Raw genomic sequence first — 23,287 nt, forward strand, 5'->3', positions numbered from 1 at the left:
TGGGAGGTTGTTGTGGTCTTAACCGCCCCATGTAACGCAAATGCGGGTTAGTTCCATCAAAAAGTCCACCACGAAGGCAAATTTTTTCCAATACTTGATACAGGAGTTCTTTTGTCTTCTGAATTGGGATCAAATTTACATGGCTACAGAGTTGAGCATTAGCAGTCGTAAACCCAAAAATCGGGTCGACTGTTCAACGGCAGTTATAAAATATAAAATAAAATGGATAATTTTATAAATTTCAGGGGTATTTCAGCACAATTTCATACCTTCAGTAGAACTATAGGTTCCAAAGTTTTAGAAAATTTTACAAAATTCAGTACAAAGTTTTAAAACAATTTTTCCATTGAATTATCAATAGCTGTAAGTATAAAGATAAGAATACAGACCTCTTCTTAATCATTTCTCTTTTAATGTTAATTAAATAAAAAAAATAATGGATCTTTTAAATTCTATTTTTGTTTGAGAGATCTTCTGTTTATGATTAGCATTAAAATATTGATTTTCTCTTATATACTTCATAAAAACAAACATTGTGAAATCATTCAAACTGAAATTGTGATTCAATTATTTCTAAAAATATAGAATTAAATAGTGAGAATGGACAAAAGAGTAAAAAGGGAATTAAAATAAGTCAATCAACCATTATTTTATCATGTATCTAAACAAAATAGAATAATTTTCATTATCTATAAAAAGAAAGAAAATTTCTTTTGAGGGGTTCAAAATATAAATCACTGTCTAATTAATGAAACGCACGATTTAATTTGGTGCTTGTCTTACAAAAGTCTTTTCAAAGTAAGAACAGACTTTCTTGTTTCGAAGGGTTTGGCGAATGAATTGGCGAAGTGCTGCTGTCACATACATCTTGTAGTAAACCCAAGCACGTGTTGCCGAATTCGAATGTGACTCAAAATAGTCAAATATAGTCGAACAGCCAGCCAGACAGCGAAGGCAATATAGTTTCGAGGGTGGCTGTATTTTGAGCGAACGAATAATTTATATTTATACAACGCGATTTTAGATTTATATATTTTTTGCGCTACATTTTACATTAAATAAATAAATAAAAACAATGGCTTTTCAACGTCCGTTTCTGATATCATTGAAAAGGAGCGATTCTTCCCAAAAATGGGGTTTTGGAATCAAAGGTGGCAAAGATTATGGAGAACCTTTAACTATTCAAACGGTAAATATTTTTTTATTTTATTTATTTATTTATTTATTTTATGCTTCATTTCTTTTTGATTGGGTTCCCGTGTATCTTGCACATTTTTAAAAGTGGTAAACAAAAATATAAAACTAAAGTTGATATTTTAATGCATTTGTGACTACCACTGTAAGTTATTTTGTAAAGGAATTATATCTGTATGAGAGTTCTAAGTTGTCAGATCTTTGATCATTGATATAAAAACTAATTAAAAATTGCTGAGGTTAATTAAAAAAGACAATTTTTACTAGTGTTAACGTAACTTATTACCACTTTTTTAAATTTGTTGGGTCTGCAGTTAAAAACTATTTTATTGTATTAACGGTTATTCTTAGTTAATTCAATTGAATGGGGTTTTGGAATTAAATGTGACAAAGAATATGGAGAACCTTCAACTACTCAAATGGTAAATGTTTTTATTTAACTTTTTTTTATGCTTAAAAACTTCCTTCTGGTTTATGTAAGGTTCTCGTGCTCTTTGTAAATCTTTAAAAGTGGTGGACGAAAATGAAATTAATGCCGATGTTTTAAGGCATTTGTTTTTACCACTGCATGTTATTTTTTAAATGAATTATATCTGTATGAGAGTTCTAAGTTTTGAGATCTCTAATCACTAATATGAAAATTAATTAAAAATTAATTAAAGTAATTAATAAATTATTTAATTAAAAAGAAAATTTTCACTAGTGTGAACGTAACTTATTACCACTTTCATAAATTTGTTACGTTTACGGTTAAAAACTATTTTACTGAATTAACGGTTACTCTTCTTAAATTCTAATCTTTCATTCTTTTAGACTTTAGCATTTAAAGGCAATACTTACTTTATTTTTTTTTTCTATAAAAAAAAGAATTTATAAATTTGTATTCTAGAGGGAAAAGAAATTGTAAGTTCTAAACTTGCCTCGAAAAAGACTGGTTACATTAATATTTCAAGACTAACTTTTATCTTGAAACTTAGGACAGTTGTATCTTATATGACATATTATAATGTTTTATTCCAAATTTTACTTAATCTCTTACACTGCAGAGAGAAAATTCTAATTAACTGCATTTAAAAATGTGAATATTTTTTTTTCTTTTAGCTACTGCTTTACTTTTAAAAACTAAAGATACATATGCTTTCCCATTTAAATAAATTTATTTATAACATAAAATATTTAAACAAACATATTTATGCCAGTACTTTTTTTTCCACCTTATTAAAATATATCCTATTAATGCGATAATAATGTAACCACTATTTGCCTTTTTTGGAAGATATAGATATATAATATATAACACAAAATATATATTAAAGGAAATACTAAGGATATATCCAAATGTTGCATTAAAAATTTGTTGGTATTAAGGTTTCCTTTTTAGAAAAAGCATTTTATTTATAAATATGAGAAATTGTATTTAAAATTTTATAGTTCTTGAATCCTTTTTGTTAAAACAGAATAGGTAGCTTTTCAATGGAAATCTAAATCATGTATATTATTTGTCTTTGAATTAGTTAAATATCGAATTGGTCGAAACAATTTTGAATCAAACGCTCACAGCTTTAATTTTTGCTACCATTTCAAATGTTGTACCTAAGGCCATTCAAAACAGTTTTTGAACCAAATGTAAAATGTTCATAACTCATTACACATAATAAAATCACTTTCCATAAATGCACTAACGTGATCCGATGTTTTCTAGTGGCAGCAAAACTTATATTTTAATGATTTAATGTATGATTCTTGGTTTAAGTTAGATTTTGAGTCATTTTGTCCGCCTTTATGTATAAATAATCCTTAAACTCATATCAAACGTTATTTTGTATCTGTTGTTTATCGGCGAACCTTTTAACCCATTAATTGCTAGTTACAAAAAGTGATCTACCTATGAAAAAAAAGAAAAAAAAAACATGTGAGAAAAGTAGAAGGTGAAACCTCTCGGGAATGACCATTCTGTTCATCAATTAACCCCTTAACGATCGGTTAATTTCCAAGAAAACGGTCATAAAAGTGCTTATTTTTTTATCCCTGTATCCCTGATTAGTGCTGACATCTAGTTTAAAATAAATTAACTATCTACAATCACCTTAAAAATATCCCGGTACTGCCATCTGGTGTGTAAAATGAGAAATAAAATGTTTTCCGGGAAAAAGAAATGAATTAGTTTTATTCTTATTGGAGCGTTACTACTGAACACTCCAGCCCGGAAATATCACGGGAGTGAGAAATAGAGGGCGAAGCCTCACCCCGTCATTTTCACGGGGGCGAGAAGGAAAGGGTTAAATGGTGAATTACATGGTCTTTCATGGAGGTTGGTCCTTCTTTGGGGTAACCTCCATTGACTTCAAAATGTTATCGAAATGTATATTAATAAACATAAATAAATTAAAACTTATATAACGAAATATTTATTGTTTAATCTTTGTTTCTTGGTTTAAGAGAACGCTATATTACCGGAGAAATGTCTCACACTGTTAGAATTTTCATTCTGAAATTACGGTAAAATAACCGGCAGCAGTTTGTCCATCCAAACAACTGTAAAATTTACAGTTAAGAACATTTTTGACCTTTACGGTTTTGAAACCGTTCACAACTGGTATGGTTAAGAAAACCATAATTACAAAACCATACGGTTTTTAAACCATTTACAACTATCATGGTTTCAAAACCGGATATTTTAAATTTAACTGGATGTAGGAGCTAGGTTGTGGTTGAGTTGCGTTTCATCAAATGAACACTGGAATGTGGTTTAATTAGTTCATCTAGTTGTTTCATCTATCGTAAGTGACTTTGAAATACTAGACCTTGTGCTAAGGAGCTTTATGGTGCTGCCATCTATGTGTGAATGAGAGTATCATGTTCCAATAGTCTAGAGAGGAGTTACAAATGGAAAAGTGTAGGACACTGGAAACTCTTCAAGTGTTGAGAGAATGAAGGAAACATTGTGGTGTCAACGTTTGGACTCAAACCCCTAGGTTCTGTCGGTCATGGGATTGACAGCAGATTAGCCCTATAATTGCGTACCCAGCTGCGAGGAACTAAGTGGCTTCATTAGATGGGTCTGGTTAGTGCGATAAAATTCTGGTTGTTTAACCGTATTAGGTGAAACCAGTTAATATACTGTTTTTCTCACAGTAAACAGTTTGGATACCATCTTATTTTTGGTTATTTGACTGTTTTCTTTGAATATTGTTAAATAACAATTAAATGAATTGTTATTTAACATTTTTTCCTAGAAATTTCTAACAGTACATGGCAAATTCTGTTTCACCTTCACTGCTAATTTTATATTTAAAATATAAAAAAAAGTGAATTCAGATAAACCAAGAGTGAACCACGAACTTTCAAAAGCTGATTTTTTCCCCCAAGATACTAAAATGCAAGACAGGCTTACTTTTTCATTGCACAATATTGAGTAATCCTGTTGTATAATTTTTTTAAATATTTTTAAATTGTTTTTTATTCTTTGAAGCTTTAAGTTCACTCTTGCTTTCCCAGAACTCCCTTTTTTGTGCATTTTAAATTTTGTTGTTAAAACCAAATTTGTCATGAAGGTTTCCTCTTATTGAATTTGGTTTAAAATGATATCAAAAACTTAAACCGCATAACTAATTGAAATACCATATCAATAATTTAAATAATTCCTTTTAAATAATTTAAAGGGACAATGGAAATTCAAAATGAGAAAAATCCTTCCAAAATCCACCATTTGGTTTTTGAGATATTAAAGAAATTTACATTTTACGTGTTCAAATCAGAGTTTTCCTCATTGAGTTAAAAAAAGTCGGAATTGATGAAGATCTGTATATATTCTATATACACTTTTTTTGAAAACGAAGTTGCTTTTCCTCTTTATGGAATTTGTTCAGTGTTCTCACAACTTTTAAAAGCTCCTTACGTATCAGTTTTTGTTTTATTGTTATGAAAATTGTTTCAAATACTCCTTGATGCGCCTTGTTTATTTTGAAGTGCATTTGATTGAGTAAATATCCTTATTTAATTTTTTAATGGATGAACAAATGTAATTAAAGTGTGTCTTTCAAAGAAATGTTAGATGAAAAAGATAGAAATTTTACCACTAGGTGTGTGATAATTTTATACGGTTATTACATTTACATTTATTTAAATACCTAGAAACAGCGTACTTAGGAAAAAATTTAATTTAAAAATTTGAAATTCGTTCGCAGGCAACTTTTTAATTATCAACAATTAAAAGCCATACTTTCAGCTACAATTATTTTTTTCTAAAACTTTGATCACAAACTTCTATTAATGCTATCAAAGTTCTGGTAACATTTGAAAAAAAATTAATAAAAATTGCCCTTTTTTGTTCTGAACGTACATTATCCCTCAAATTACATACGTAAAAGGTTATGTTATCGTGAAATAATATAAATACTGGTGATATTTAAAAAATTAATTCACTTACAGTTGTCACTTCATGCTTTAAATGAACGGAATTTTGAATTCAAGATCCTACTCTTACATAAACGAAAGAGAGTTTAAAAAACAGTCTTAACAGCAACTAAGCCTATTTTGTACAATTTGGATTATTTTTCCGTGCCTTCAAATCAGCTATATTGCTGAATAGCTGCTATTAAAATATATTGTGTATAAATATACTTAATATTTTTCTAAGAAAAAACTGTGTCAGCCTTCATGGTAGGTTGCTCCATTTAGCCATGCAATATATTATATACATTGTGGGAAATATCTCGGAAAAAAGGTTAAATAAAAATTTATTGAATTGTTATATAACCCTCTTTAAAGAAAACAGTCAAATAACAATAAATAATATGGTATTCGAACTTAACTGAGAGAACAACCGTTTATTAACTGCTTTCACCTAATACAGTTAAACAACCAGAATTTTATCTCACCAACCAATGAAGCCATCTAGTTCTTTACAGCTGGGTACATAATTATAGCCTAAAGGGCTAATCTGTCACTCTCATGACCGGCAGAACGGGGGATTGAGTTCCAGCGTTGATAATGTTTCTTCCATTGCCTTCAACACATGAAGAGTTTCCAGTGTCCTGCATTCCCCAATGTGTGACCCTGGACTATTAGTATACGATACTCTCATTCACGTATAGATGGCAGCAACTTAAAGCTGCCTAACGCAATGTCTAGTATTTCAAAGTCTATTAGGATAGGTGAAACAACCAGATAAACTAATTAAACTACATCCCACAATGCTCATTACCTAGCGTCCAGTTAACTTCTTCATTATGGTTTTGAAACCATACTAGTTGTAAATGGTCTAAAAAAACTTTATAGTTTTGTATTCACGGTATTTTAAACATACTAGTTGTAAAAGGTTTCAAAACCGCAAAGTTAAAAAAATGTTCCATACCTTAAACCACACGGTAAATTGAATAGATGGTTATTTTACCGTAATTTTAGAATGCAAATTCTAGTAGCACTTAGGATATGTACTACATCCCCATATAAAAATGCTGCAAAAGTTATATAAACAACTATTTTTAATTAAATTTAATGGTAACTATGAATATATTAAAATGTGTTTCAAACATTCTTCCACTATTCGAATGTCTAGTATATTTTCCCAAGGTCATATACTGGGCTTGTTTTTAAATTTAGCTATATAAACAACTAACTTTTCCGGGGGTGTGTAAAGGAAAGAAACAAACATAAAAAACAATAGCTTTGGCACTGAATGGCTCGTAAAAGAGAATAAAACGTATTGACACTAAGCCAGTATTCTTCCTACAACCACCAAGAAAAGCTTACCATGCTAAAAATGATTCGCTTGCAGTGGCATATGACCTTGACAGTAGACTACTGCATCAATCATTCTATAACTGATAGTTACGCAAGTGATGCTGTCTTGTTTTGATGACATCTTGCTAAGTTGTATTATGATCATTGTTAATGATGTCATGTTAGTAATAGATATAAAAGCCATTACTGTGCAAATGTTTCTTATGACCATTATTTTTGTTGTCATATTGGTAGTGATTGAGTTAAAAAAAATATTTTTCAAATGCTATGCTTATATCTACATATTATGACCATTATTAATGTCCTATTGACACTGATCAAGATAAAAAAAGATTACTCATACGTAATGGCATTGTTTTTATGACCAATATTTATGTTTTCATATTAGTAGTAATTGAGTTGAAAAATATTTCTCAAATGTTATGTTTATACCTATATTTTTTGACCATTATTAATGATGTCCTATCAATACTTATTAAGATGAAAGAGATTACTGATAAGTTATGCCAATGTTTCTTATGATCGTTTTTATGTTGTAATATTTATAGTGATTGAGTTAAAAGTTATTCAAACGATATGTCAAAATTTCTTCTGCCAATGTTTTTAATGTCCAATTAATATTGATCAAGATATAAAAGATTACTCAAACGATAAGCCAATAATTTTTATGATCGTTTTTATATTGTAATATTTGTAGTGATTGAGTTAAAAGAGGTTACTCAAACGATATGTCAGAATTTTTTTTGCCAATGTTTTTAATGTCCCATTAATATTGTTTAAGATATCAAAGATTACTCAAACGATAAGCCAATATTTTTATGATCGTTTTTTATTTTGTCTTATTTGTAGTGATGAAGTTAAAAGAGATTACTCAAACGTTATGTCAAAATTTCTTCTGCCAATGTTTTTAATGTCCCATTAATATTGATCAAGATATTAAAGATTACTGAAACGATAAGCCAATATTTTTTATGATCGTTTTTATTTTGTCTTAAAAAGTACTGATGAAGTTGAAAGAGTTTGATTGCTCAAATGATGTGCCAATATTTTTTCTCGCAATGTTTTCAATGCCTTATTTATAATGATCAAGGCAAAAGAGACTGCTCAAGAGATAAGCCAATATTTCTTATGGTCATTATTTATGTCTTCCTATTTGTAGTGATTGAGTCAAAAGAGATTACTCAAACGATAAGTCGATATTTCGTCTCCCAATTTTTTCAATGCCTATTTACTATGATCAAAATAAAAGAGATTACTCAAATGAAACGCCAATCTTTCTCATGACAGTTATTTATGTAGTCATATATGTTTATAGTGATTGAGTTAAAAAAGATTACTAAAACGATATTTCTTCGGCCAATGATTTTTTTTAATGATTATTATTGATGATCTTCTATCAATAACAACAAGATAAAAAGAAAACAATCATATGTTATGCCAATATTTCTCTTAACCATTATTAGTGTCTCATAAGTAGTGATCGTGAAAAAAGAAATTACTTTAAATGTTATGTTATTATTTGTATTAAAAAAATGCTGGTAGACAGTGTTAAATATATTATTATAATAGATTATCGACTGTTTAGTTTTTATATATAAATGAAGAATGTTTAAATTACACCTATTTATGCACCTGAAAAATTCCTTTCTACATCAGCCAGGCATTGTTTCCTGTTTTACCGAGTGAGATAAATCAATGAACGCAAATCAGTTACATTAGTAATTCACAAGTTGCAAGAGTTTTTATGGGCAAAAAGTACTATTTTTAATTTCTACTATTATGCGTATAAAAAAATGTGCTATTCTTGAGAAAAGAAAAATTAAAAAATACAACTTTTCATAATTTTATAACTCAGAAACCATTCGATCGATTTCGTTTAAATTTTGTATTCTGTCATTTGAAATGACATAGTTTAAAATGATGTAAAACTTAGTTTATCTCGCAATTTAAAAATTTTCAACCATTATTGAATAAAATAATAAAAACTAAAAGAAATATTAAAATTATCTTTTCATATGGTTTTATATCTTTTCATATAAGAATTATTGAACATTGAGCAAAAGCAGAACTTTTTTCTAATTCTCTTAAGTTACCGAGCTATGGTAAAATAAAGTAAATAATATGAAGGGTTTCAAACTACAGACTGATCTCCTGTTACATTGGAACCATAACTTCAGATTGAGGCTACAACCTCCGTTTCGATTGTTTAGAATTCAAATCTGTCAAAAAATAGGTACACTACCCTACAAGAATGGAAGAGACACTTAGAGTTCTGGACATTTTTTTTTAACAGTTTTGGACATTTTCCTCAAGATATACTTAGAGGACTGCCTTGTATTTTTAAAGGTGTTTAGGTCATGCGGTATTTAGTTCATGCATATAAATAAGGTTTAAAACTTTCAGAGGTTTGAAGGACCAACAATAAATTATTAAATAAGGCAAATATTTTTGAATACTCTATGTTAATAAATCAATCAATAAGCTTGTAACTTGTATAAATTGCTTGGCTTGTTATTTGCAATAACTGCATACAATTTCGTAAACCTAACTTAAATATTTATGGAGATATAGAAATTTTTATAGAACACCATTTTATTCCCCCTATTTTGGTTTTTCACTATAATTTTAAAAANCAATGTTTTTAATGTCCCATTATTATTGTTCAAGATATCAAAGATTACTCAAACGATAAGCCAATATTTTTTATGATCGTTTTTAATTTTGTCATATTTGTAGTGATGGAGTTAAAAGAGATTACTCAAACGATATGTCAAAATTTCTTCTGCCAATGTTTTTAGCGTCCCATTATTATTGTTCAAGATATCAAAGATTACTCAAACGATAAGCCAATATTTTTTATGATCGTTTTTAATTTTGTCATATTTGTAGTGATGAAGTTGAAAGAGTTTGATTGCTCAAATGGTATGCCAATATTTTTTCTCTCAATGTTTTCAATGTCTTATTTATAATGATCAAGGCAGAAGAGAATACTCAAGCGATAAGCCAATATTTCTTAAGGTCATTATTTATGTCTTCATATTTGTAGTGATTGAGTTAAAAGAGATTACTCAAATGATAAGTCGATATTTCGTCTCCCAAACTTTTTAATGCCTATTTACTATGATCGAAATAAAAGAGATTACTCAAATGAAACGCCAATCTTTCTTATGACAGTTATTTATGTAGTCATGTTTATAGTGATTGAGTTAAAAAAAATTACTCAAACAATATTTCTTCTGCCAATGATTTTTTTTATGATTATTATTGATGATCTCCTATCAATAACAACAAGATAAAAAGAAAACAATCATATGTTATGCCAATATTTCTTTTAACCATTATTAATGTCTCATAAGTAGTGATCGTGAAAAAAGAGATTACTTTAAATGTTATGTTATTATTTGTAGTAAAAAAATGCTGATAGACAGTGTTAAATATATTATTATAATAGATTATCGACTGCTTAGTTTTTATCTATAAATGAAGAATGTTCAAATTACATTTATTTATACATCTGAAAAATTCCTTTCTACATCAGCCAGGCATTGTTTCCTGTTTAACCGAATGCGATAAATCAATGAACACAAATCAGTTATATTAGTAATTCACAAGTTGCAAGAGTTTTTTTTTTATGCACAAAAAGTACTATTTTTGATTTCTACTATTATGCATATAAAAAGTGTGTTATGCTTGAGAGAAGAAAAATTAAAAAATACAACTTTACATAATTTTATAACTCAGAAACCATTCGATCGATTTCTTTTAAATTTTGTATTCTGTCATTTAAAATAACATTTTTTAAAATGATGTAAAACATATCTCGCAATTTAAATTTTTTTAACTATTATTGAATAAAATAATTAAAAAATAAGAGAAATATTATTAAAATTATTTTTTCATATGGTTTTATATCTTTGCATATACGAATTATTTAACTGTGAGCAAAAACAAAACTTTTTTCTAATTCTTTTAAGTTACTGAGATATGATAAAATAAAGTAAAATAATATCAAGGGTTTCAAACTATAGACTGTTCTCCTGTTATATTGGGGCCATACCTTAAGATTGAGGCTACAACCTCCGTTTCGATTGTTTAGAATTCAAATCTGTCGAAAAATAGGTACACTACACTACAATAATGGAAGAGACATTTACAGTTTTGGACATTTTTTTTTAACAGTTTTGGACATTTTTCTCAAGATATACTCATAGGACTGCTTTGTATTTTAAAGGTGTTTAGTTCATGCGGTGTTTAGTTCATGCATATCAATAAGGTTTAAAACTTTCAGAGGTTTGAAGGACCAACAATAAATTATTAAACAAGGCAAATATTTTTGAATACCTTATGTTAAAAAATCAATCAATAAGCTTGAAACTTGTATCAATTACTTTGCTTGCTATTTGCAATAAATGCATAAAATTTCGTAAACCTAGTTTGAACATTTATGAAGATATAGACATCATTATAAAAAGCTATTTTTTTCGTTTTACAGTTTTTATTAAAACTTTATAAAAATATTCAATAAAATGTAGCCATATTTTTGGAGCAAAAATTATCGGCAAAATTATTGTTTTAATATTTGAAAAAGAAATCACTAAATACTGCGCAAGATATGAGTATTTAAATTAGTTCTTTTATAATGCGTATGCGTGAAAAAATAAAATTTTTATTTCATATTTTAAAGTGAATCGTATTTGGCAACTTATGAAAAAAGTATGATTTGAATATCGTAAAATTTAAAACGTTTCATGCAATTACGTAAATAATTTTTGTACTTTTTTAAAAAAAATTTAAAACGATAAGGGGTTTTATTCCAAATTATATTTTGTATTGTTAAACAAAATCGATTAAAAATGGCACTGGCATTGTCTTCGTTCCTTATACCACGCATTTGCTTGTACGGACGATTATTGTAAAGTATTTGTTATTAAATTTTCTCTTATGATACAAAATATAATTTGTGGATACAAAATATAATTAGAGATTTCTTTTATAAAGTACAAAAATTAATTGGAAAATAGCTGGAAACTTTTTAAATATTTAAGATATTCAAATCAGATATTTTTTTCATTAGTTGTCAAATATGATTCACTTTAAAATTGTGAAATGTTTTTAAAATTTTTTTCCTTGTATGTTCCGCATAAAAGAAACAAAATACTCATTTCTTGCGCAGTTTTTAGAGATTTTTTTTCACATTTTAAAACAATAATTTTGTTAATAATTTCAAAATGCTTCAAAAATATTGTTAAATTTTATTGAATATTTTTAAAGTTATAGTAAGAAAACGCAAGACAAAAGAACTAGTTTTAAATGTCTATATCTTCATAAATATTTAAGCTATGTTTACGAAATATAATACAGTTGTTGCAAACAACAACTAAAGAAATCGATATTAGTTACAAACTTATTGCTTGGTTTTCTGACGTAGAGTGCTCACAATTACTTGTTTCTTTTGTTATTTATTGTCAATCCTTCAAACTCCTGAAAGTTTTAAACCTTATTGCTAAGTATGAAAAATCGCCTATACTAAACATCTCTAAAAATTCAAAATAATCCTCTAAATAGTATATCTTGAGCAATTTAAGAAAATGTCAAAAAGCTATAAGTGTTTCTTCCATTATAGTATGGTAGTGTATATTTCAGATAAAGTACGATTATATGTCTGATTCTGTTACTTAATAGTTAGTTTTAATTCAGAGCGTATTAAATTGACTATTCGAACATGAAAATCTATTCATTAGAACATAGGGTATTTTTGGTAGTATTTTATTATACTTTATTATTTTTTGGGCCCACAATGCAAAAGAATTATTCAAGCTTCATAAATTGTATATAGAAAACAGTGGCATTCCTACCGGGTGTCCCAAAATTGAATAAACATTTGAAAAATCAAGTTAAGAAAATAATAAAGTCAAAAATTTTCGTTTTGCTGCTTTTCGCTTAGAAAATGAGTTTTTCACATTAAATTTTAAATTAGTTACAAAGTTCGTCAGTAGATGTAATTGCTGACCGGGAAAAAAACTAACATACAATGTTTTCTGTTTCATGTCGGACCTTGTTCTGAAATATTTTTCAAAATTGAAAAAATCAAATGTTAGGCCTAAGATAATGATGATTAGGCCTAAGATGATTTTCCTACATGGTACTGAAATGAATGAAATGAATTGAATTTTATTGTAGGCCGGAAAATTTTTATATTTCACTTGGTACATAACCTTTACGTATTTGTTTGATTTATTAATATGCAGTGATGGTTAAAATGATTTGAAAATAAATTTACGAGTCCAAAAATTAAGTCGAAAAAAAGCAAGCATTTTACTACCACTTTAATTATAAAAAGAAAACCTTACAGAAAATTTGTAAAAGTATACAACCATACATTTGTATAGCTGCCCACGCATACGGATTCCTCATAGATTTTATTTTATATTTAAGAAGGCAAAAAAATTTATACCCTCCTACTAATTTTTTTTTAATTCATAAATTTAGTTAAAAATGCTTTTTATCACCGTTACAACATACATAAATTAGACATAAAGGGGTAAGACAAAAATTTGGAAACTCTTTTACACTAACTCATTGCAAACAATTTTTCTTTTAGCTGCAAATGCTTTGGGAGATTTTATATTTTTATTTTATAACCGTCGTTGAACAACAGACCCAAATTTTGGGTTTACGTCTACTAATGTTCAACTATGTAGCCTTGTAATTTTGAGCCTAATCCAGAAGACAAGGGAACTCTTGTATTAAGTATTAGGAGAAATTTGCCTTCGTGGAGGACATTTTGATGGAATTAACTCGCATTTGCGTTACATGGAGAGGAAGACCACGAGAACCTATCACGGTTAGCCTGACGACAAGGGGACTCTAACCCATGATCCGTCTCCCACTGNGCGATATATTGTGATTACAGATAGACAGACAGACAAACAGACACACACACAGCCTCGTTTATTATTATGTATAGATAGATTTTGAAGTGAATCGTATTTGACAACTAATGAAAAAAATCTGATTTGAATATCTTACAAATTTAAAAAGCTTCATGCAATTTCCTAAATATTTTTTGTACTTTTTAAAAGAAATCTAAGAATGATAAGAATTTTTTCCCAAATTATATTTTGCACTATTAAACAAGATTGATTAAAAATGACACTGGCATTGTCTTCTTTCCTTATACCACGCATTTGCGTGTGTGGACTATTATTGTAAAGTATTATTTGTTATTAAATTTTCCCTTATGATACAAAATATAACTTGTGGAAAACCCCTTACCAATTAGAGATTTCTTTTTTAAACTACAAAAATTAATTGGAAAATCGCTGGAAACTTTTTAAACATTTAAGATATTCAAATCACATTTTTTTATTAGTTTTCAAATACGATTCACTTTAAAATTCTGAAATTTTTAAAAAATATTTCCTCGTATGTACCGTATAAAAGAAACACTTTAAATATTCATTTCTTGCGCAGTTTTTAGAGAATTTTTTTCACATTTTAAAACAATAATTTTGTTAATAATTTTAGAATGCTTCAAAAATATTGTTAAATTTTATTGAATATTTTTAAAGTTATAGTAAAAAAGCGCAAGACAAAAGAATTAGTTTTGAATGTCTATATCTCCATAAATATTTAATCTAGGTTTACGAAATGTAATACAGTTGTTGCAAACAACAACTAAAGTAATCGATATTAGTTACAAACTTATTGCTTGGTTTTCTGACATAGAGTACTCACAATTACTTGCTTTCTTTTGTAATTTATTGTCATTCCTTCAAACTCCTGAAAGTTTTAAACCTTATTGCTAGGTATGAAAAATCGCATAAACTGAACACCTCTAAAAATACAAAATAATCCTCTAAATATATCTTGAGCAATTTAAGAAAATGTCAAAAAGTTAAAAGTGTTTCTTCCATTATAGTATGGTAGTGTATGTTTCAGATAAAGTACGACTATGTGTCTGATTCCGTTACTTAATAGTTAGTTTTAATTCATTGTTTATTAGATTGATTTTTCGAACATGAAAATCTATTCATTAGAACATAAGTTATTTTCGGTAGTATTTTATTATACTTTATTATTTTTTGGGCTTGCGATGTATAAGATTAATTCAAGCTTCTTAAATTGTATATAGATAACAGTGGCATTTCTACTGGATGTCCCAAAAGTAATTAAACATTTGAAAAATCAATTTAAGAAAATAATTAAGACAAAAACGTTCGTTTTGCTGCTTTTCGCTTAGGAAATGAGTTTTTCACACCAAATTTTAAATTCGTTACAAAGTTCGTCAATAGATATAATTGCTGTCTGGAAAAAAACTAACATACAATGTTTTCTGTTTCGTGTCGGACCTTTTCTGAAATAATTTTGAAAATTGAGAAATTCAAATGTTAGGCCTAAGATAATGATGATTAGGCTTAAGATGATGGCGAAGATGATTTTCCTACGTGGTAGTGAAATGAATATTGAATTGTATTGTAGGCCGGAAAATGTTTATATTTTACTTGGTACATAACCTTTATGTATGTGCTTGATTTATTAATATGCAGTGATGGTTAAAATTATTTGAAAATAAATTTACGAGTTCAAAAATTAAATCGAAAAAAGCAAACATTTTATTACCACTTTAAGTATAAAAATAAAACGAAAATTTGTAAAAGTATACAACCATGCATTTGTATAGCTGCCCACGCATACGGATTTCTCATAGATTTTATTTTATATCTGAAATTGTAAAAAAAAAAAGTATACCCTCCTATTAAATTTTTGAATTCATAAATTTAGTTAAAGATGCTTTTTATCACCGTTACAACATACATAAATTAGACATACAGGGGTAAGACAAAAATTTGGAAACTCTTATGCACTAACTCATTGCAAACAATTTTTTTTAGCAGAAAATGCTGTGGAAGAATTTATATTTTTATTTTATAACCGACGTTGAACTGCCGACCCAATTTTTGGGTTTACGACTACTAATGTTCAACAACGTAGCCTTGTAATTTTGAACCCAATCCAGAAGACAAGGGAACTCTTGTATTAAGTATTGGGAGAAATTTGCCTTCGTGGAGGACATTTTGAGGGAATTAACCTGCATTTGCGTTACATAGAGTGGAAAACCACGAGAACCTTTCACGGTTAACCTGATGGCAAGGGGACTCTAACCCATGATCCGTCTACCATTGAGGATATTTTACGTCAGCACTGTGGTCGGTGCTAGCAGGATGCGGAATTCATGTCGACCAGCAATCACTGGTATTCAAACCCGGTTCACCTCATTGGGAGGCGAACGTTCTATCTCCAGAGCTATCGAAAGTCTAGAAGATTTTATATCGCAAAATTGTTAATGCAATTCGAAAGATCATGCTTGAAGCTCTTGGAAATGGTGCCCATTTTACTCATGCAAAATTTGCATTGGCCGAAATCGTAGGAAGTTAAAAGCTTCTATTGATTTTCAGTACCTCAATAATTTAAAAAAAGCATTCTAATATAAATATTGCAATCCTACAAAATGATTTCAAAACTGCTGGTATTAAAACTAGAGAGAAATTATTAACTTCCTCTTCTTATTTTGGTCCATCCGAATTTTGCATTTTTAACTCTATTATGATCTATTTGTAAATCAATTTGCTTCGTAATCATTTTATTGTCGTTTGTTTGTAAAATTTCGATTCGGTGATTTTGATGTTGCTGTACTAGAACATTCTGGAAGGCCAGTAGCAGCTGATGAAGACTCAATAAATGTATTAATTGATGCAAACTGACGAATAACAGCTAGCGAGATCACTGAGAGATTAAATGTTTCGAATTCGACCTCTTATTTTCACATGAAACGCTTAGGATTAATCTCAATGCTTAGTATAGGAGCCGTGATGGCTCAAGGGATAGAGCGCTCTCCTTCTAATGAGGTAAACCGGGTTCGAATCCTAACGATGGCTGGCCGATACGAATTCCGCATCCGGCTCTCACCGACCACAGTGCTGACGTAAAATATCCTCAGTGGTAGACGGATCATGGGTTAGAGCCCACCTTGTCGTCAGGCTAACAGTGAGATCCCTTAACCTTATCATTTACATGTAAGGCAAATGCGAGTTAGTTCCATCAAAAAGTCCTCCACGAAGGCAAATTTCTTCCAATACTGATCCAGGAGTTCCCTTGTCTTCTGGATTGGGTTCAAAACTACAGAGTTGAACATTAGTAGTCGTAGACCCAAAATTGGATCAGATGTTTAACGATGGTTATAAAATAATTTTTTTTTTTAGTATATGGGTTTCTAATGGTCTTACGGGCGGAAATTTGTGCTGTCATGTGTCATCTAGGATTTGCTTTTAAGAAGCAAATCCTTAAACGTCAAGAAAACGATCCATTTTTAAAACGCATTGACATTAGGAACGAAAAATAAGTTTTCTACAACAATCTCAAGCTATATAGATCATGGAGTAAAAAAGATGAACCGGCTAAAAGCGAAGGGGGTAAAAAATCACTTTGATCAGTTTTTTACCTGCAAGGAACAAAAATTTTATTAGGGTGGAATCATTGCACTGGTAGGTTTAGGGTGGATGACAAAAGATATTAGACCAGAATGGATATTATATCAATCAAAAAATGTTTATTCACTATAAAAAAAAACCGTCTTTCATTTCCATAAAAAAAGCGAAATTACTGTCCAAACAATAGTAGAGTAGTTTCTATAGTAGAGTAAAATATCATCAAGACCAAGCACATAGCCCCGTTTGCAGTTCCCTTTAACAGTCAAATAAATATTGCTGACAAACACCTTTAAATTTGAGATACTGAAATATGTTATAGGTAAGCAACACCTACATAACTTTTATCAACTTTATGCTGATGATAATCAAAGACATCTTGAAAATTCATATGGGGAAATTGGATTCTTCCATATGATTTTCTGACTAATAAGAGTGCAACGACAACAATAAAAACTGTTTTATTCTATTACGTATTTATGTTACATAGAGACACCTCTATATTTTGATCCGAACTTACAAGATTACGATATTTTTAAAATTAATGTATTAGCCAAAACTAAAAAATATCTTATCTGTCTAAGCCTCAATTCTCTACCTTTTTTTCATTAAGTTTCGCTTTACAAAATGTTGCGAAAAACAACATTTTGTAACAATGGTAATAGGATGGATGGAATGATGGTGAATATAGTGATGGGATGGGATGGACGGATAGTGATGGACGTAATAGGTTAAGGTTATAAAATGATGTTTATGTGTGAAACTGTACATATTTTCCAACGCGTTTAACCTTACAGCAGATTTAGTTTCACTGGATGACTGTGTCTTTTACCTTCAAGCCGTCTGAATCAACCGATGTCTCACTTCCCCTATTAATAGCTCTGTGGTTGCCTCGTCCTTTCGAAGCTAATTTTGTGTCTTCTAGTAACTCTTTTCTGGCAACAGTTGATCCAGGGATTTCCCCTACTTCTAATTTTACAGCCCCCTCACCTTTTGTTTTTTTATTGTATGTTGCGTGAGATAATATTCATGTCAAGGTGTCAACTCAATGTTTGGATCGTAATCTCGCAGGAATGCTCCGTTTCTAAAAGTTATGATAAGATCTCGATTGCTTCTTAGTGGATGAAGGTTATAAGTGACTTTTTAGAGAGTTTAAAACATAGCAACTACATGAATCTATTAAAAACACATTTTCCCATTTATAGGAATTTAAGACACATTTTTAAAATATCTTTTTTTAAAGATAATATTGTTTTTAATTTTTTTTTATTCACTTTTGCCATGCAGAGAAGTATAAACAAATGGTTCACGAATCTTATATAAGTAATTTTCAAAAATTTTAATATTGAAAAATACTGGTGTTTTAAAATTTTTATTATAATTGAAAATATTGAGCTTCAGTTTTTTTTCCTCTTGGCTTAGTTGGGATAAAAATGTTCGCACTTTAAATTTGATTTTGAGAATTTCGCAATTAAATTTGAAAGCATTTTAAATTTTTTTAAAAATTTAATTTTATGTTTCCCATTATTTTTTAAAAAATAACAAAATGTTATTATTATTTTAAATTAATTTATTCTTAAATTTTAATTTTTTATTGTTTTTTTAAAAAAATATTTTCTAGCTAACTGGAAAATATTATGCTTTAATTTTTTTTTTCGTTTAGTGCTGGTAAAAATGTTCGTACTTTAACTTGATTTCAAAATCATTTGCTATTAATGTTTGAAGTATTTAAAATTTTTCAAAAATTATAGTTAAATATTTCTATTACTCTTCAAATCTAATAAAAGTTTTATTAATATTTTTAAGTTCTTTAATTAATTGGCACTTGATTTTCAATTTTTTTATTGTTTTTTAAAATAATTAGAAGAGTTATTTTTTTCTATACGGTTTTTTCTGATATAGTTTAATGACAGGATATTAACTAATAAAAAGCATCAGGTTAACTTGAAAAATCTATAGTATTTTGAATTCTACCTGATATTTTTTAGAGGCTAATTGCAAACATCTCACACACCTTAAGGCTAATTGAAAAATGGTCGAGGAATAATTCAGCTCTGATTTACTTAAGCTTATTGCAATGAGCCTTGTCTTCTACGATTCCTTAAATAAAAGAGAGACAGAATTAGTTTTAATGTCATTTATTTTTGCTACTTTTTAAAGAGCTTTTCTTTCATTCAGCTCATTTCAATAAGCCTTATTTGCTCATATCAAACTGCTTAATATAAATCAATTTAGCAAAGTTTAATGTTATTTTTTTTATTTTATAAATTCAACTTCAAATTGTAACTCTTTTTTTAAAAAAAATCTTTACCTTGTAGTCAATGTTTTGACTTGACGACTTGTCATCAAATCTAACATCACAGCATTATTCATATTTGGTTTAATGTGCGCAAAAAAAAAACAAACAACAACTACAACAATGAACACCTTAATCGTTTTTGATTAAATGGTGGGATTTTCATATTCTTCTTATCTTATCTTATTGATTCGAGGGATTAACGTACAATTTGCTAGAATATTTATACAAATTTAAGTTACAAAATCAGTTACAAAAACTCGCTTTCTCTGAATAACGATATTTTTTTTATTTTTTTATGATTGGAATTTTTAACTATCAAAATGCACGGGAGTCTGCAATTTGGAAAGCATGACCACAATAGTTACAATAGACAGGAGAGTATGGCGTCACTGTTATTTTCACCAGATCTTTGCAATCGCTTAATTTTATAACACGATAATAAAACTCGTTTTTTCATAGATAATTCCATGTAAGCAAAACATTTTTTCGACTATTTAACATTATTTATTTTAATATTAATGAAAATTTCTAAAAATTGATTCAAATTTTTAAATTATGTAATTTTATGTGACAAATCATAATTTGTACGGAATCGGAATCGGAATTTTTAAGAAATGAGGCGACTTTTTTTTATTTAATGCAAAGTTATTCAAACTGTGAAATTAATATGAAGGGATTTGAACTTTCGTCCATTCTCCTTTCCTAAACTATTGGAACCATATTTTCGAGATTATGCATACCTCTCCCTTATTTTAAGGGACAATCTAATTTCATAGAAAATAAAAGGTATCTTTATTCAGAAGAGGTTAGTTTGTGTGTTCGATTTCTTAATGTAAAATATAGCCTGTTTTATTTATTATTTAAATTATTTATTAAGAGCAGCAACTGCGAAAGTATAGATTACCTTTTATTAGTGTGTCTTAAGAATAGATTATAAAAGTTACTCGCATAAATTTCAGAGCATGAGTTGATGAAAAAAGGAGTATCTACTCTTAATTTAAGAATCTCTATTCTAAAGCTTTAAGGCAGAAATTATCTTATTCAGAGGAGGTTAGTTTGTGAGTTTGATTTCTTAATTTAAAATATAGCCTGTATTAATTATTACTTAAAAAACCTGTTATTTAAATAACCTGTATTAACTATCATTTATTTGTATGTATTAAATATCATTACCATTATCATATGTAATTAATTTATTATTTTGTTCTTTTTAGGTGGCCGAGGACAGCCTGGCCGAGAGATGTGGCCTCCGTGAAGGGGACGAAATAATTCAAGTGGGGCGAGTCAATGTCCAAGATCTTCCTCTTGGCCAAGTCTACGAATTGCTTGCAAGATGTGGAAACAAAATTGAGATGTTTATCGTTAGGTGAGTTTTCGTTTGTTTAGTTTAATTTATCTGCCTCTTAATCGCACGTTTTCTTTAGGGCTTCAGAAATAAAGTGTTCCAATCTTGGATCAATAAATTATTTTTATTGATCATAGAAATTTATGTGCACCTAAAGAGTATTTTTTCTTTGTACACTGTGAATATATTTAATCAACTCAGTTATGGGAAGTGCGTTTTGATTTCTTAGAACTCTAAAGACAGATATAATAATATTTTTATAAATCATCTCAGTTTGCAAGATCTAATGCACTTCGTTTCGCGTAATTTTTGTCCAAAAAAGGCTTTTAACATTTCAATATTTAATTTAAAAGATAAAGGTACAAATATTTGATTCATTTTAATTCATTCATTTTGAATTTATGATCTGGCAAGATTAATGACATAATTGGCACAGTAATAAGCATTAAAATCAAAACTACAGAATTTACTATTTTATGAAGTTTTAGGTTTTTTCCAAAATAGAGAACATCCATTTAGCACAGGGGTTTCCAACTTACATGAGGTCTGGGGTCGAAATTAAAAGCACCAGTCAAATGGCGGGCCGCAACTTCATCAAAATTTTATATAGGTCTCTTTAATGCTTGAAGGAGCATTAAATATTACTGTCAGAGTTTCATCTAGTTGTACAAAACAAAAGTATTGAATTACAAACTAAAATAAGAAGTAGATTGTTAAAGACATTTAATTGCATATTAAAAAATTCTGGCTATAATAACTCTAATGTGCACCACCTATGTATTAAAGAATTAATGCGCAACAGATATCAAATTGTTAAGATATAAAAATTGTCCGCAAAAAATGACAACTGATATATTTTGGTTCGTGGGCCGCAAACAGAGGCTTCACGGGCCGGATGCGATCCGTTGGCCACCAGTTGGTAACCACTGATTTAGCATCTTACAAATCATGTCTTTGAAAAAGAATTTCTTGGTTTAAACCAGTGGTTCCCAACCTTTTGTGGACCATCGCCCCCCTCTTGGGGTTGGTTGACAGATATCGCCCCTTTCTCTTTTTGCTCAAAAAACCATTCATTGTTGCTTGTGAGCAACCAAACACTGAAAATATGCTAAGTTATTTGATTTTAATTTAAATTGTAATGCAAATAAGGATGCACATTTATCCTGTCATTTTTATTAATTAAAAAAAATTGTGCATCTTCTTTTTCTTCAAAAAGAAATGATATTTAAAACGGAATAATCAAAACAAAAGTACATTTTCTTTAAATTCATATTTTAATGTAATCAAGAAAAAGTTAAAACGTTAACAACTAAAATTTGAGAAAAAAAATGAAGAGTGAGAAAGTACATTTTTACCACTTCAATGACTGCCCTGTGCTTGGTGTATTTCAAGTTAAAGCTTGAATGTCAGGTTTTATGCTCGTCAGATTTAAAGGCGGGTCTTCTTTGAAGCAAATGCCCAACCTATCTCTTTGCTTTGTGAGCAGCTGGAAGACAGAACTAAATCCTCTCTCCACTAAATATGTTAACGGGGACGAGATGAGAAGCGGCTCAGTTTGTTTCCACAATTGTGGATAAGTATCAAATAGGCTTTACCCAAGCTAACTCGTAACCGTATTTTTTAAAGACGACTTTAGCCTCACAGTCATTCTTCAAATCTAAAAACTCAGTCTACGAAGAGGAAGTGAGCTTATCCACAACTTCAAAAGAGAAAGGATCTAAAATTCAATCCGGAATTTCTAATTTCATCAAATCTTTAAATCTTGATTCCATAACTGATCAAGGTGATCAGTAAAAATTAAGATTCTATTTTCGAGAATCTCGATATCTGCCATTGAACACTTTTTAAGAGTTGGAAATTGCATTAGCTCTTTGCGACCAATGTTTAACTTGTAGATATCAAACTTGGCGATGAATGAAGATATGATTCCTTTAGCCTTGATAATGTTCATTTTATTTCCTTGAAGTTTTACGTTGATTTCCTTCATTTTTTCAAAACTATACGTGAGGTACGTAGTTTCCAACTTGCGCTGCTTCAAACAAATTTAATACAGGATCAGTGGTGTCGAGAAACTCAGTAACCGAATCCAGCAATTCGAAGAAATGGCTCAGTTTCCTTTTGAAAGCCATCTCATAGCTGTATGTAGGAGCAGGAATTCGAAATCTTCATCATTTTTATGGCAAAGTTCTCAGAACAAACGGTTATTAGGAGAATTAG

At 29.1% G+C, this 23,287-nt stretch overlaps 1 protein-coding gene across 2 annotated transcripts in view; it reads left to right on the forward strand.

Annotated features, from left to right (window-relative positions):
* The first annotated feature begins 899 nt into the window (after positions 1-899).
* Positions 900-23,287, forward strand: part of LOC107438118 (myb-like protein Q) — an 87,030-nt gene continuing 64,642 nt past the window's right edge. The window contains exons 1-2 of one of the 2 annotated variants that reach the window (XM_071178861.1): positions 900-1,189; positions 20,940-21,091. In XM_071178861.1, coding sequence (XP_071034962.1) covers positions 1,076-1,189; positions 20,940-21,091 — 266 coding nt within the window. In that variant the 5' untranslated portion in view covers positions 900-1,075. The remainder of the gene's footprint in view (positions 1,190-20,939; positions 21,092-23,287) is intronic. The other variant, XM_071178862.1, reaches the window with a different exon arrangement.

Source organism: Parasteatoda tepidariorum, chromosome 3 (genome assembly GCF_043381705.1).
Source record: "Parasteatoda tepidariorum isolate YZ-2023 chromosome 3, CAS_Ptep_4.0, whole genome shotgun sequence".
In the NCBI taxonomy this organism is placed as follows: Eukaryota; Metazoa; Arthropoda; class Arachnida; order Araneae; family Theridiidae; genus Parasteatoda; species Parasteatoda tepidariorum.